This window comes from Cyprinodon tularosa, unplaced genomic scaffold, assembly GCF_016077235.1.
Source record: "Cyprinodon tularosa strain WSP-4 unplaced genomic scaffold, ASM1607723v1 ctg154, whole genome shotgun sequence".
Lineage (NCBI taxonomy): Eukaryota > Metazoa > Chordata > Actinopteri > Cyprinodontiformes > Cyprinodontidae > Cyprinodon > Cyprinodon tularosa.
In genome coordinates, this window is record NW_024038375.1 from 1353972 (window position 1) to 1370787 (window position 16816).

At 40.1% G+C, this 16816-nt stretch overlaps 1 protein-coding gene across 2 annotated transcripts; it reads left to right on the forward strand.

The window, feature by feature from the left end:
- Positions 1 to 1592: 1592 nt before the first annotated feature.
- LOC119780034 (NCK-interacting protein with SH3 domain-like) lies at positions 1593 to 16793 on the forward strand. Of its 2 annotated transcripts, none has more exons than XM_038279914.1 (13): positions 1593 to 1935; positions 3616 to 3728; positions 3802 to 4006; positions 6196 to 6271; positions 6415 to 6962; positions 9165 to 9335; positions 9752 to 9838; positions 10044 to 10182; positions 12429 to 12509; positions 12618 to 12746; positions 12888 to 12977; positions 13063 to 13235; positions 15436 to 16793. In XM_038279914.1, the coding sequence occupies exons 1-13, from the start codon at positions 1765 to 1767 to the stop codon at positions 15658 to 15660; spliced, it is 2208 nt and encodes a 735-aa protein (XP_038135842.1). In that variant the 5' UTR covers positions 1593 to 1764; the 3' UTR covers positions 15661 to 16793. The 2 variants fall into 2 exon arrangements, with proteins under 2 accessions (XP_038135842.1, XP_038135841.1); XM_038279913.1 differs by having other exon boundaries at positions 1765 to 1935; positions 6415 to 6974.
- The last annotated feature ends 23 nt before the right edge of the window (positions 16794 to 16816 follow it).

Genomic DNA, 16816 nt, shown 5'->3' on the forward strand with positions numbered 1-16816 from the left:
AAGGTCTGTAGTTTCTAGGTGGTAGGGAGAGGGGGAGAGGCAGTGTCAAGTGTCACTGGGGGGCTCTGGGCCTTGTTCATAAGGCTGGTGGTGGATGAGAAGAAACTGTTCTTGTGGCGTGAGGTTTTGGTCCTGATGCACTAAAGCCTCCTGCCAGAGGAAAGTGACTGAAATAGTTTGTGGCTGAAATGCAAAGGAGCCACCAAAATCTTTATTACACGCCCCAGAGTCCTGGAGGTTTACACATTATGGAGAGATGAAAGGTTGCAGCCAATCACCTCCTCTGCAGACCATATGGCCCACTGCATTCTGCCCTTGTCCTTTGCGCTTACACCCGCGTACCAGATGGTGATGGAGAAGGTGAGGATGGACTGAACGATGGAGGAGTAGAAGTGTACCATCACTGTGCTTGGCACAAGGGCATGTTGGGGTTTTTTCAGCTGCTGCAAGAAGTACATCCTCTGCTGGGCTTTCTTGGTAAAGGAAATTATGTTAAACTTCCACCTTAGCTCCTGCAAGATGACAGCTCCCAGGAAGTGGAAAGACTCCCCGGGGTGAATTGTGGAGTCACAGGGTGATGGGGATAGCTGGGGCTGAGCTCTTCCTGAAGTCCACAACCATCTCCACTGTTGTTAGAGTGGTGAGCTCCAGAAGTTCTCCCTGCAACAGGTCACCAGATGGTCAACTTCCCACCTGTACGCAGCTCATCACCATCAGAGACAAGTCAGATGAGAGTGGTATGGTCCATGAACTTCAGAAGCTTGACAGATGATGACTGGAGGTGCTGCTGTTGGTGTACAGGGAGAAGAGCAGAGGAAAAAAAACACAGCCCTGAGGGGAACCAGCGGGAGACTTTTTCCCAGCTTCACATGCTGCTTCCTGTCAGAAACTGACCTGCAGGTAGTCAGGCACACTCAGCAGAGTGAGCTTCTCCTGATGCAGGGCTGGGCTTATTGTATTGAAGGCAGAGCTGAAATCCACAAACAGTATCCTGGTGTAGGTACCTGGAGGTTGTTGTTTGGTATTTTTTTCACGTTGCACCTCCTTATTTACCCTAATAAAGTAAAAAAACAAAAAAAACAAGAACATATGATGAAAAAGAAAATAAATAACGAAGAGAATAATGTAATTTTTATTGCGACAACTTTTACCAATAAATCTGAAAAAATCTGAAAAAAAAATATCACCTTTGCTTTCATTTTCTCTCAAATATATTTGAGATATATTAGGCATATCATAGATCTGCACATACAACAATATACATAATTTGTTAAGAATTATAATTTATTAGAATATTACCAAAAATACTCCAGATGTACACTTACATTCAATTAAGTAATTAGGTGCAATACATTTGAAGCTAGAAGAACTTCATATTTCAGTAAAAGCTATTTCTTCCTAAGTATTTATCCCAATTACAAAAATAATTTTACCATATATTTTTGTTTTGTTTTATCTGTATTAATGCTTCTAAAATTCAATAACGCAGTTTCTATAATGGAATAAAACCCGGAAGTTGCTCTGTTCTTGATTAAAATGTCTGGTAGGCGTGTTCAGATCGCAACAGCGCCCCCCCGCGGCACCCAGCACTACTACCCAGGTCAGATGACATGAACTGCTTTGTAAATAGACGTCAGCCATTCACTGTAGCCATGCCTTCCTAGGCTCTTTAAATCCTCCCCCCAACTGAGCAGATCCTTTCGCCCGGACTCGGTATTCTCTCACAGCTTTTCTTGGGCCGTTTTGTCAAAGTGTTGCTGAAGCATGTACCGCTCTCTGTATGCCTTCCGATCGTCCGAGCCCAACTCGTTGCACTTCGCGGCCGGGGAGAGCTTTCTAATCCTGGAGAGGAGCAACAAACATTGGTGGTTGGGGTCCCGCTGCAGCTCGGGGGAAACCGGCTACATCCCGGCCTCTTACATCGAGAAGATTCAGGTACAGGACTCCGATCTAAAACATGTGTTTCTATGTTCCTGCTCTCTGAACGCCAAGATCTGAGCCTCTAAAGGTGCAGGCTGTTAAGATAAAGGCTGAATCAATGGAAGCGCAAAAGGACATATTCAGTGCTTTATGCCTGATGAATAAAACATAGATTAAAGGAAAGGTTACATCATGCAACCACTTTGTTTTATCTGCAGTGAATGCAGCTGCAGAGATGGGATAGAAATGAAGCTGATTGACGCAATCTTGCAAAAATCTTCATCATCAGCAGCAGCTGTGTTTCCTCCTAACTTTTATCTTCTAAAAATCCATGATTCATCATGTTGTATCTTTTTTTCCTCAGTCACGCCCACATGAGTCCAGTAATAAGGAGTTTGCTCTTGGATGCAGACTAACTTGTCAGAGCCTGCATGCTGTCTTGGGTTTATGAGCTGGCAGAAGACAACAGCTCTCTCACTCTCTTTCTGGACTATATATGCATAATTTATAGATGCTGGAGATCGGTCTGTTTTCCAGTGTGGTCCTGTTTCTCTGACCGTGGCTGGATGTGTTCTCTTCATCCTCTGGCATGGGAGCTGGCTCAGAGCTTGTCTGCCTGGCTGTGTGTTTCCTGGACGGGGCTGCCTTTTACAGTTGCTTTTTGTATCTCTGCTTCTGTCACCTTGAACCCTAGTTGGCCTCGGCAGATGACCGCTCACACTGAGCCTGGTTCTGCTGGAGGTTTATTCCTGTTAAAAGGGAGTTTTTCCTCTCCACTGTTGCTACAAGCATGCTGAGTGTAAAGGATTGCATTTGAGTCAATGAGTCGATGCAATCAACTGGTTTTCCTTAGATAGAAAACTTTGTATCAATTTCACTGTATGATCTGCTGAACTGTAAAGTGCCTTGAGATGACTTGTGCTGTGAATTGGTGCTATATAAATAAACTGAATTGAATTGAAATAATAACCTCTAATAAGCCTGAATGTGGGGCTTTTTTAATTTGCAAGGTCTCACAAAGGGTTTTGCATCATTCTAAAGGATGTAAAAAAAATGATGTTTTTATTTTAACTTGGATATAAAATCTAAAAAAGTATGGTGTGGGAAAGCATTCATCTTTCTTTTAACCATTAGATAACATCCAGTGCTATCAGTTGAATGCTAAAACCAACAGTGGGATTTTTGTCCTTTATGCAAAGCTTTAAGTGTTGCCCTACACACATAATCTACTGTAAAACACAGTGGCAGCTGCATCATGATGTGGGAAGGTTTTTGGGCGAGGAAGAGCCTGGCCAGATTTGATGGTCTGATGTCTGGAATTAATACAGGTTGATGCTTGGGGGGAAAAAAATATGTAAGAGGCTTTTAAAGTTTTGAGACCAGTATGGAGGTTTAGTCCAGACCTGAATTAAATGTAAAATATCTTAGCTGACTGAAAAAGAAAGAATTAGATGGAATTTCTATTTTTATAAGGTGGTAATGTCATGAGGTTAAATATGAATTCATGCCGTCCCCTGAAAGTCACGCTACTTTGTGTTTTTATTGTAACAAAATGTTCAATAATTAACAGTTTGTTTCTGCCTATAGTCTCATATGTCCCCAGGCGATGTTCTCTCAAGTTTAAAGTTTAATAGCTATGAATTCTGCCATAATAATGAATATTTCACCTCTTTATCCCTTGTTTTAATGCACCAGGCTCCGGAACAAGATGAAGTGCTGCAGTCCATCGACCGAGCAATTGAAGGCATCCACAATGTGGCCTTGAAGAATGGAGGCAAATATAATCTGGAGCAGCGAGATGTTCTACAGTAAGTCAGAAAGAGAACATCAGAAGCAATAGAAATTAAGGTTCTGTTTAGGAATGAATGTTCTGCGTTGCAGAAAGCTGATCCACCACAGAAAGGAGACTCTTGCTCGGAGAAGTTCCTCCTCTACAGGACACAGACTTCCATCTTCCAACAGTGAAATATCCCTGAGTCAGACTCCTCCTCCAGCCAACGGCCTTAACCAGAACTATGGGAGACAGGGGAGCGTGCCGTTATCAGGGAGCATGGACAGCATGCAGGGAGAGCCAGGCTTCTACCAGGTAACACGCTTATTTCATATGTGGATGCACAGAGCGCTCAGCTGCACGGCTCAGCATGTCATGCTCTGTTACTCATGCATTCATGATCAAAAACATCTATATGGGGTTTTAGTCAAAATAGGACATTTTTATATAATTAATCTCATTAAAAGAAATGGTTTCTGTTTGCTTTTTTGGTGCAATTTGCTTGTTTCATAAAAGACTTGATCGGGTCAGAAAGACAGCGTGCTTCAGTGAGTTTCTGCTTCACTGGCTCCAGAACAGTTTGCAGTATGATGACATCGTGGCCATGCGAGATGTTTGCCTCAGTCTTTTAACTCGGCTCAGTTTTGGGGCCATAATCATGCACTTTATAAAGCCAGAATTTTAAACTGTTTTACTTTTTTTATACACTTTATAAAATATATATTAACACTTTTAACTGAGTGAGATATGGATTACAAATGTTCAGTCACGATAAATGGGTTGCTTGGTTTTATTTAGTTATCTTGTTATTTTGGTCTCTTGTGTACGACGGAGTATTAGGGCCACACATGAAGAGAAAAAATATTTTTGACATGACGAGATTAAACTCGACATGTCGACTTTAAAGTCGACATGTCGAGATTAAACTCAACATTTTGAAAAATAAAGTTGAAATGTCATGTTGAGTTTAATCTCGACGTGTCGACTTTAAACTCGCCATTTCGAGAATAAAGTTGATATATCGTGGCGACTTTAATCTCGACATTCCAAAGTTTGGAGAAAAGAGCAACCGCGCTCCACAACTGCAGTCTGCGTCTTAAGAGTGAAGGTAGTCTTTGACGTGCTGCAACTGTATAGGATTCTGTGCATGTATCCTGTGCAGCGGTTGGCTCTCTTGAACTAATTTGAACTTTATTGTCGACACGTCGAGATTAAACTCAACATGACATTTCAACTTTATTCTCGAAATGTTGAGTTTAATGTCGACTTTAAAGTCGACATGTCAAGTTTAATCTCGTCATGGCAAAAATATTTTTTCTCTTCATGTGTGGCCCTAATACTCCGTCGTACTTGTGTGTTTATAAGTGTGTGGGTTTTTTTTTTTTTTTTTTGCATTTTAAATCAGCCATCATTGTCATAACACTTGATCCTGGTTTATAGCAGTAATGCGCTGAGCAGAGATCAGCTGAACTTTTTTAATGTGATTTTAGTTATATCTGGGGTATTAGGTTATGTTGCAACCTCAACTTAAATCAACAAGCAGTAAATTATAACTGTGAGTGTTGGAAGAAAATCGATTTTTAACATTTTCAATAGAACATTTGAATAGAGTAGAAAGCCTCTGCTTGCTTTGCACACAAAGATACTGACGTTTTTCAATTTTCATCTCTGTAAAAAATATTTACAGCTCGGTTAGATTGAATAGCGCATCTAGAGTAAATCTTTTTCTTTCAATCTTGCCTTAGATTATTAATGAGAATTAGGTCTGGACTTTGATTAGCCTGTCCTCAACACATGAATATAAGTTTAAATGAAAAACCACATCATTTTAGTTCTTGCTGCATGTTTCATTATACAGCCCCTCCTCAGAGTTTTTTTCAAGGGTTGTCTTGTATTTATTTTCATCCATCATTATGCTTCATTTCCCGTAGCATAATGCTGACACTCTCAGCGTTCAGCATGGGGGTGGTGCATTCAGGGCGATATTCAGGGTTGGTTTTCTTCAGACTTTCCTTCTCAATAATCTTGCATAAAGGTCAGCTTAGCGGGAGGCCTAGCTGATAGTCCCTCTGTGAGCAGAGCAGCTATAGGATCTCTGCAGCTCCTCCAGATTTAACATGCTCCATCTGACTGCTTCCTTGGTTAATGGTCCTCTTACCGAGCCCAGTGGTGTAGGTTGATGACTTTGTTTGGATAGGTTTGGGGTTGTGCCATACTGTTTCCATAGAAACCCCTGCTCTGCCTGTTTTCCTTATGCTGTTTACACCTGCTGTAACAAACCTTCACAGAACAGCTGGTCATTTTTCCACAGATTAAATCAGTCAGCAAAAAGAAGAAAAAAAATCTGTTAAAACTGCAATTTTTCTCTGGTTGGCATTACTTTGTCTCTCTCTTTCAGTCCCTCTTTATGGAGTAGAGGAATTTCAGTCTTTTAAGGACATTTTATTTTTGCGAGAGCAGTGGAGAACATGCTAACACAGCTCCGTCCTTTCTCCTCTCTGCAGGTGCCACCTCAGCCTCGCCGTGCCGCTCCGATTACTCCTCCTCCCCCTGAGAAGCAGAGAAACACGCGTCGTCCAGGTCAGACTTATAGATCCTCCAGCTGTCAGCTCCAAACTGCGATGCAGTGTGTTTTTGCCGATGCTTCCTGCTGCCTGCTCTATTCTTAGTCAGGTCACCCCTGTTCAGCTCCCCTGTAACTGGAGCCCTGTCCCTCTCTGCAGAGCCGGAAGTCCCCTCCAGAGTTTCCTCTCTTCCCTCGTCCCCGGCTCCCTCCCTCACCATCAGCACCACCTCCACGGAGTCCACCTCCTCCTCCCGTTTCTCTTTGGCCACCTCGGAGGTCAGCCTGCCAAGCGTCTCCAGCACCCCCCCTCCTCCTGTGCCGTCTCGTGTAAAGCCCCCCGTTGCACCCGCAGATGTGCAGCCATCGGACTCTCCTCCCATGCAACCTCCTGTGAAAAAAAGCCCAGCACCACAGCCCCCTGAACCCACCCCTACCGACACCACTCCAGTTCATCTTTCTGTGGAGGACCCACCAGGGCCGGAATGGCCCGCGGCCCCCCTATCCGTGGCAGAGACCCCTCCTGGCAGCCCCTCTGCTTCTGATCCACTTCCTACGACTGTGGGAGCTGAGCTGATCGAGCTGGTGCGGAAGAACACGGGCCTGAGCTTTGAGCTGTCCCGGGTGGCAGTGGGAGTGGTGGTGGGCCACCTGCAGACCGCTCTGCCTCAGGCCTCCTCTGCTCTGGAGCAGGTTCTTCTATCACTGGTGGGGAGCAAGGTCAGGCTTGTTTTCATTGCATCATGTGGATTCAGCATTCCTGAGCTGAGCTTGAGTTTAGAGTTACAGGAGCCTGAAACAATAACAGAAACGGCCAACTACCCCTTTTTGGTGGTTATGATTACTTTTTAAATCATAAACCAAAATCCACAGTTATTTCTCCTATTTTAGCCAATAATAATTAGCTTAACAAATTAAATTAAATTGATCTTCTACATCCCCCAGCATCTCTAAATCCAACCCAATACCCATAGAAGTATCCACTTTTTAACATTTTGTCAAATGAAACTATATACTTGTGGATTTTATTGTAGAATTATATTTGTTATACCAGCTAAATGCAGTTGCAAGCCTTTTGAACCATGTCTCTGCCAGATCCACACATCCAAAAACATTTAGTTTTAGGTCTTGCTTTTGACTGGGCCATTGTAGCACTTCATTTACTTTAGTCTTAAACATTTCATTGTAACTTCTGGTATATGTTTATATTCTGTTGGAAGATGAACCTCTAGGGTTTTGAGGCCTTTATTGGGTTTATCCATCTATCCAGCTGTCCCTGCTGAGGAGAAGCCTCCCCGTAGCACCATGCTGCCACCACCTTGTTTTAACGTCAGGATGGTACAAACAGAGTCATAGGCAGTGATGGTTTTCTGTAGGGCTGGGCGTTATATTTGATAATAATTAAAACACTTATCATACATTTTTTGTTGTTCTTAGGTAACTGTATGGCTATGACTGCAGGTCACAACAATCAGAGCCCCACAATCACTATCGCTACACTTGTAACCACATTTATTTATAGTCTTAGAATTTATCAAATATAAAAACTAAAATTTACCCATTTTATGTTTTTTTTAAACATTTTTTTTTAACATTAAACTTGTTGTTTAGAGCAGTGATTTTTAAACCAAACTAGTTTTCTGCCACACATAGTGTGGCACACATAGAACAAATAGACCTGTGTCTCATTCTTTGACATGCTTTCAGTATTTGAATTATAATCTTTCTTTATTTATCATTTCACAATAATGAACTACTCTCTTCCAGTCTGTTTGCTGCAACTTAAGAAAGTGAAAGGTTGAAGGAATTTAATCAGAAACGTTGGCTGTAATTCATATCTTTGTAGGGGGCATGATAATGCAGAAAAACTGACAGAAGTCAGCCTTGCTGGCAGCCTGCTTGCAGACGCTGCATTGCAGAGGAAAGAAGAATCCAGAAAAACAGCGTCAGAATGACGGCTTCATAGCTGCTTCAAGTTAACATTTCTGATGTGATCAAAGCATCATTGGCTGATGCTGGCGTCAGTGTGTTCAGATAAATTTGGTTTTCTTTTTTCAGCTTTAGCAGCTTAGACAAAAACCTCTAAAAATACACAGTGTGCGCTGCGTGCTGGAGCCCAAAAACAGAAGTGAAATATCAGTTGCTGCGAGGTGTTAAATTTAAAGCTCGACATCAAAATCAGCAACCTGATTTTATTCTACTTAGTTTAGTTAACAAATAGGCTTGACTAAAACATCATATTAAAAAGGATACTTGAAGGACATAACTATAGATTAATGATTTTTTTTCCACATTTAGCAAAGATTTAAACAGTGATGAATTACAGCTGCTTATATTGCCACCTGGTGGCCAAATGTTTCATCAAAGCAAGCTTAATAAAAGGAAATGCTGTTTTATTTTTAAAAGACATGTATAGATAAACAGAAATGTGGGTAATGGTTAGTTACATTTAGTCAGATATACTAAAATAACTTTTAAGATAATAGCTACTCTTACTTAAGTAAAATGTCTAGTTACTCTACCCACCACCAGTAATAGTATAAATATTGTATATAGCAGCCCTTTATCCGCTCCTAACATATATACTTACTGTTAAGTTGGTTTTATAAGTTTATAATGAACAAAATTATGTGAAAAAGACTTTATTCTGCACAAATTTGTTGTTTTGCAATCAGATAATCTATTAGTATGTTTTTTCCCTTTTATTTCGTACTTTTAAAATACCAGAATTTGCACTCACCTTTTTTTTTTAGGTACTTTTAAGGAACCATTTATTTTTTATCACAAGTACACAAAAGGTACTCTGTGTGTGTCGGGGAGGTGGGGGTACGGTATATATGTTTTTCTGCCTTTTTATGATGTTTGCACACAGAACATACGGTTGATCATCTAGTTTTTATCGTCCTGCAGGACCTGAGTGCAGCGCTTCCACAGGGTCAGGTGTGTCATGACGAACAGCGTCTGGAGGTGATCTTTAGTGATCTTACTCGTCACCGTGATGACTCCCAGCAGCGCAGCTGGGCACTGCACGAGGACCACGCCCTCATCGCCTGCTACCTGGAGGAGCTGCTGAAGATATTGGTAACCATGACACTAGGGTCCAGCAGAGCTGTCTTCATCCATCCCTCCAGCAGCCAGACAGCTTTTATTTATTCCTTTGCATCGTTTCCTGCCTTTCTCCCTCATATTCTTGCATATTCTTTTGCTTCTGCTGGTTGCGTATTTAAAGCCTTTACTGAGCAGAATTGTCTCCTGAGAACTGGATAAAGAAAGAAATTACTGATAAATAAATTTGAAAAATTATGGAATTTGATCATTAAAAGGAACCCCCTCATAATTAAGAATTGAAAATTGTCTCACTCATCGTAGTAAAACCAGAGCATCTTAATGTTGTCTGTCAGTTGATCATTCAGGGTTTTTTTTCTGTCCTGTAATGAGTTCCTGAGATTAAGAATAATAGATTTTTCTCTGTTCATTTGCTCTGTTTGTTTCCTCAGACTGATGCAGATCCAGAGGTGTGCAGGAGAATGTGCAAGTCCAATGACTTTGAAAACGTGATGTCTCTGGTCACATATTATCAGATGGTAAGATATAAAAATATTTCCTTTATTTTTTAGACATCAATCTGAGCTTGAAGTAAGTCTTAGCATTACACTTGTCAAGAGATAATCTTTTATTTGTCAGCGTGTCTCACTCAAGTGTTTTGTCTGTAGCCACGTCAAGCTGACCCACAACTTGTGCCTTGATGCTTGTCTGCTAAACTTTTTCTCACCGTTTGGTTTCCTGAAGGAGCATCGCGTGTCTCTGCGGCTGCTTCTGCTTAAAGTGTTTGGAGCGATGTGCAGCCTGGATGCAGCTCTCATCTCAGCGCTCCTAAACTCCATCCTACCCATGGAGCTGGCCAGGGACCTCCAGACGGACACACAGGGTGAGGACTGTCTCTTTTCTCAATTTAAAAGCAAACCATCTCAGTGTGCATTTTAAAAGCATTGGTTTTCTAAAGCTGGGTTCATCTCACCACAGTTATATTCTATTTATATGCACACCTTTTTAAGGCCTCCTTCGCATTTGTAAGTTTAGCAACAAGAAATAACTGAGACATGTTCATCAATTTGGGTTTTTCAAATACAGAAATATTAACCCTTTAATACCAGAGATAAAAATAAGCCTAAAAAGCCACTGTGGGCTTGGCCACATTGCTCCAATAAACTGTTTAACAAGCGTAAACGTCTTTATTTTTGAATGTGACAGATCGGACCATATTAGTACGCAGAACTGATCTTGGGAGGCATCTTTGTAATCTGATTGGCTGTAATACACGTATCTGAGGGCAGTAGCTGTTTAACAAGACCCTAAAGATCTCAGAATGGATTAAATAGAATTAACAAATGTAAACTTGCTGAGTGAAGACATGTTCATCACAAATTGTGATGTCGGTAATGCAGTCAGACTAAAAACTGCCAATAACTGATCTAATTTAGGAGAGGATGCACACTAATTGTATTCCTCATTGCATCATGTTACAGCCTTGATAGAGAAACTTCAGTTCAGAAATCCCTGTTAATGAGGATGCACAGTTTGATCAGCAGTGGATAAAGGTTTAATGCTTTAGGTGATGTATGACAGGAGTGATTTAGACAACTTTTATTGTCATTTTGTATACACAGGGTGTACAAAACGAATTTCTGCTTTGTACTGCTTTTAGACAGTGAATAAGCAGCAGCTTAGCAGCGAAATGAATTTTGCAATTTCATAAGGTGCAGCATTGAACAAAGAACATTGTGCAAAAACACATTGATATAGAAGTTCAGAGTATTTCAAGGCAAATATATATGATGCAAATATGCAGTATTGTGGTTTGGTATTATCAGTGTGATGCAGAGTCTGTGACTGGAGTTAAAGCTACAGTGTGTAATAATTACAGGGATATACAGTCAGAAATGTAATATATTATACATAACTATGTTATTTATCATCATCTACGAGCTCAGCCTCTTAACCTTAATATTTGCGTTGCCTTAGAATTCGTTATTTATAATTACATAGGAGCGGGTCTCGCAGCCATGGAGGCAGACATCTTTGCGCTACGGCAGCACAGAGCCAACAAACTAGCGATTGCGAGATCGCCCATTACGCTCGAAAGTAACTACGGCAAGTTGAGAGAGATGAACTGAGATGGTACTGAAATCTATACCCTACATAGACGAATGAAATACTATCTGTAAAATTATCTATGTAAACAAAGTTCATCACTTGAGAAGGTAGGTGATGCGGACGTCGTGGAAGACATTTTGTCCCGTAACGCTCGCCGTACTGTTGGGGGGGGAGAAGCGGTGGGGGGGGATGTTCATGTTGCTGCGGTCTGCAGTCTGGACGTTAGATGTCGCTGAAAATTACACACTGTAGCTTTAAGTGCCACTATGGCAGCTGCTGTGTCATTTTCCTATCTCCTTAAATATGTTAGACGTAAAAATTTCATAAAAGCAAAATAAATGATGAGCAGGAAAACCTGACAACTCAGCTCTGAAAGAAATGCTCCAAAAAATGTTGAATGAAGAAAATTATTTAGAACTTCATTATGTCTCTGAAAGTTCAGACTTTGGGCCTAGGAGGAGGATTTTAGAGGAAGATTCACAAGAAGCCGGTAGCTTATCCCCCAAATTGTCCATACTGCAGAAAAATTACCGTATGTTAAAAATATTTTCAAACAATTATTATTATTACCAAAATAGTTTTTGATTGGCTTATCTCCAGAAAAAAAGTATGCTAAATGTTAACAGACCTTCATAAACCTCAGCTTGCTTTTTGCCAGAGGATTTATTGCTTTAAAAAAAAAAAAAAAGCTAACCAGTCGATTCTGCAGATGCTGTCTGCTCTCTTGCTAGAGAATTTTTGAGGAACAACAGGGTGACAAAATCACCTGATCTTCATGATAACAATACTTAGCTACAAGTTGTTTCATTATTTCATATATATTTGCTGTTCTCGATCTCTTCAGAGTGCCCCTTTTTTAAACATGATGATAATCTAATCCATTTTATTGATAAAGAATGTCTTTTAATGTATTGCTTCTTTACATTTGAAAAGTAAATATATATATAAATGTATTACGTTTCTGTAAAATATTAATTATTCTGCTTTTCTTTCATTTATTTGGTTTTGGTTTTTCTACAGAACACCAGAAGATGTGCTACACAGCTTTGGTACTAACTATGATTTTCTCAATGGGAGAGCAGCTGCCGTATCACCACTATGGTATGATACGTCTTCTTGCTTGCACTCTTAATGTGCACTCAGATTAAAGCTTGCATTAGGAGCACTGTGTGAGCAGATCTATAACTGCAGACGCGTCTGTGTTTGCAGAGCATCTTAGTGCTGAGTTTGTTCGGTTTCTTTTGGGTGTGGTGGAGGACGGGCTTCCCTCTGATCCCACCGAGCAGCTGCCGGACATCTTCCTGAACCTCCTGCTGGCCTTCAACCTGCACCACACAGGTCAGAAACTCAACAGGACATATTTAACTACCTATTGAAACAACACAAAACTATTCTGTCTGTTATGGGAGTATTTGTACGTTTGTTGTTGTTTTATCAGAAATATCTGTTTCCAAATAAAATACATGTCTGTTTTAACAGTACCAAGCAACAATGCAATAATGCAGGAGCTGAAGCAAAAAAATGTTAAGATCCTCACAGAGAAAGTGCTGCTTCTGCTGAACAGAGGAGGTACCATCCTGCAGTTATATTCTTCTTTGTTAAAAGCTCTGACATTTATTTTGCTTAGTAAAATTTCCTTTTCTGTTTCCTGCAGAGGATCCAGTGTGCATGTTCAAACACACGCCGCCTGCACCTCACTCTGTTCTAAAGTTTCTGCAGGACGTATTTTCCAACCGAGAGACTGCCGACATCTTCTATCGCACCGACATGATGGTGATGATTGACATCGCCGTCCGACAGATTTCTGACCTGTCACCTGGAGACAAGGTGAGACTCTCCTCCCAGCAGAGGACCCAGCAGGAAGGCACTTTTTGGAGACGAATAATGGAGCCTGTAAACCTGCTATTTAGTACAGGTGACATCATGTGTCAAATATCTTATAAAGCTAATCTAAAAACTCATTTATTTGAAAAAAAAGGGGAAAACAGTAGTGAGAAATATGTTTAATATTAAAATCATCAAGATACCACAAAATATTCTTTCATTAAATAGAATATAATAATGAATAGTCTAAAACGAATTCAAGTTTGTTTGATAATTAATTCTGATTACAGGTAGTAGGCTGAATAAACTCAGAAAGCAACACATCACCAATGATCTGAAGACAGTCATGAAAAGATGAGTCAGAAAAGGGAGTCCTGTGAATCAAAGAGTAAAATAATACGTGTTGAACCACAAGAGACTGGCCTCCCAAAATTACTCCAAAAACACATGCGGTGATTCATGAAGCATGTCACTGAAAAACCCAGAACACCGCAGGCCTCTGTAGTCTCAGGAAAGGTGTTGATGATTGAACAAAAATCAGAATCAAGTTAACTGCCAAATAGTAGGTTTGCACGTACAAGGAATTTGATTTTGTGTTGATGGTTGATGGTGCAGACAAATTAGATATTTATACAGAATACAAGATCTCTAGCTATATACGATATAAAACATACTATATACTGTATTTAATATATAGTACATATCTATGTACACTATATACACAGTAGACTGTGTGTGTTAATGTAACACATTAGAGATGCTATGTTGGTGTAGCTTGTAGGTCCTGAACAGGGGGAGGGAGAGAGGTAGTGTCAGAGTCACGGGGGGGCTCTGGGCCTTGTTGATAAGGCTGGAAGCGGATGAGAACAAACTGTTCTTGCGGCGTGAGGTTTTTGTCCTTATGGACCACAGCCTCCTGCAAGAGGAAAGTGAGTAAAATAGTTTGTGGCTGGAATGCAAGGGACCAGCCACCATCTTCCCTGCATGCCTCATAGTCCTGGGGGCGTTCACCAGCGTACCAGATGGTGATGGAGGAGGTGAGGATGGACTCAATGATGGATGAGTAGAAGTGCACCATCATTGTCCTTGGCAGGTTGATTTTTTTTCAGCTGCTGCAGGAAGTACATCCTCTGCGGGGCTTTCTTGGTGAGGGAGATGATGTTTATCTCCTACTTTAAAGAAAAGACTCCACAGTGTCCAATTAATGAGTCACAGAGGGTGAAAAACATAGGAAAAAGTGGTATCAGTAGAACAGTTTTGATGTAAAACCCCTGCTGAGTAAAAGTGAAAATTAAAGTCTATCTCCTATGTGACATAAAAATACCATTGATGATTCCTAAGTTTATGCGAAAATACTTTAAACTAATGTGACAAAAGTTTGCGTTTCTGAAATGTGCAGCATCCTGTTACATCTGAAGAAACATTTAACACATTTCACAAAAAGAACATCATGCTGAAACATAGTGGTAGGAGTGTGATGATCCAGGGCTGCTTTCCTGCTTCAGGACTAGAAGGACTAGCCTCAGTTGCTGAAACAATAATAAACAACAATCCCAATGAAACCAACTTTAAATAACCTCTGATTGGCCTCAAATAAATGTGTTGATTTTTCTTTTGTAATTTGACTCAGTGGTTAGTGTTTTAACAGCCTGCAGTGATGCTGATTTATGACAATTCTACAAACAGCAATATGTCTAAAGTCTTTCAGGGCAATAAAACCTATTGGAAGCTTAAAGATTGATGCCAGTTTTTGCTGCTAATGGAGTCACAACCAAAAGCTTTTTTGTTTAAGGGATATGTTTATGTAAATTATGTTACTGCTGGTATGTATGATTTGCATCCCTGTTGTTTTTAGTGACCACTTCAATGTTTGTATCTGCTCCAGATGACAGCAGTGGTCTGATTTTTATTTTATTTTTTTCATTAAATTCTAATTTTCTATATTTGCCAACAACTGCAATAGTTCCACCTTTTAGTAAAAAATCTTGCACTAGGCAACTTATGCTAAGTATGTATGTTTAAATCAATTAAAGTTGTAAATATTTATTTGCTTTCAGACAAAGAATAAAAGATGTTGGTCTTTCTAACTCAGGCGTATTTACATCTGTATATGTTACTAATGCTTATTAAGAACACGTCCCTTTCAAAGACTGAATAAGATAAATGTTTTATTTTTTTTAATCTTCCTTGAACTTTCCCACAGCTGAGGATGGAGTACCTCTCCCTCATGCACTCCATAATACGCTCTACGGACTACCTGGAACACCAGCACCGGCTGTCTGACCTGCAGGGGTCACTGAAGCGGATTCTCAGGGAGGAGGAAGATCCAGGAGAGGACGAAGGAAGCGCCACAGCAAAACAGATGGATAAGCTAATTGTGCAGCAGATCTTCAAGGAGTTTCCACAGATCTGTGACAACCAGAACTGACCATATCCGTGTTATGCACATTCACACGCTGTAGTTTAGTTCCTGTCTGCTGGGGGGCTTCCAAAAAAGATGGTTCTGCTCCAGCCGAGGACAACAAAAGCAGACTCTCCAGGGCTTCACAGTTCAAGTTGCCACACTTCTTAAGCAGTTAGCTCAAATAATAAAGACAGTTCTTTTATCTTTTAAAAAACTTTAAAGTACAGAAGAGTTCTCTTTTATTTCTTTAATATACAGTTAGCCTAAATTAATAGCAAGCAGCTCCTAAAGATAATTTTAAGCAATAAAAACTAAGTTTCGCATGAACTACCTACATTTGCTATGTCAGATTAGATTAACTGCATCTTAAAGTGGAATTTTATTCTAACCAAACTAACTAAACCAAATAGATTTCAGAGAAAATATAAAGAGCCAAATCTGTAGTTTGTATCAGTGCCATTATTTCAACTTGGAGACAAATGTTTTGCAAGCTTCCCTTTGTAGAGGACCCAAACTACTGAGTGTAACGGAGAGTATTATTTTCTTAAATGGTAACTGCACTCTTACCCCTAACTTCCTGTGCCATGAAACATCTCATTAAATAATACTTAAAGCAAGCTGAGCAAGTTTACTTCCTTAAAAAGCACCTCTACAAAACTGTAGTTGGGTTTGCTGCTTCTGCTGCTTTGAATTCTCTGCTGTATCCGTTTCCTTCTTCTACAGTTGTTTTTTTAAAATACCATCTACTAATAATAATTTGTTTTCCCTAAATGCAATGCTTTGTATGACATTTAGAACTCGCAAACAGCTGAATTGCAGCTGTATTGTTGTACTGTACTTGTTTGAATTATAATCTTTTGTTCCTGCTGAAAAAAAAAGATGCATATAGAGGGAAGGCATTTTTATGTTTTTTCATTTTCTCACTTTAGTGTTGTGACTGATTATCCCGCTCTTAACATATAACTGTTGACGGTTCTGTTCCAATAGAAACTCCTCTCCTCTTACCTGAAGATCCATGTCTGTTTTTCTTTGACTAATTGTGTATTTGTTTACAGTATGTGTAAAGTGTATGTTTGAGTGAAACATATTCATGATTGGCATTGTCTGCTAATATGCTGCACCTGTGTAATAAAACTAATAAAGTATATTTTAACAGAGATATTGCTTCAGTTGATGGTGT

What these genes read in the sequence shown, in the direction of transcription:
- LOC119780034 (XM_038279913.1), top strand. Translation starts at nt 1,765, where the DNA reads ATGTACCGCTCTCTGTATGCCTTCCGATCGTCCGAGCCCAACTCGTTG. An exon ending in GAGCAGCGAGATGTTCTACA is followed by an intron (nt 3,729 to 3,801) that starts GTAAGTCAGAAA and finishes TCTGCGTTGCAG; the next exon opens with AAAGCTGATCCACCACAGAA. An exon ending in CCTCCAGACGGACACACAGG is followed by an intron (nt 10,183 to 12,428) that starts GTGAGGACTGTC and finishes GTTTTTCTACAG; the next exon opens with AACACCAGAAGATGTGCTAC.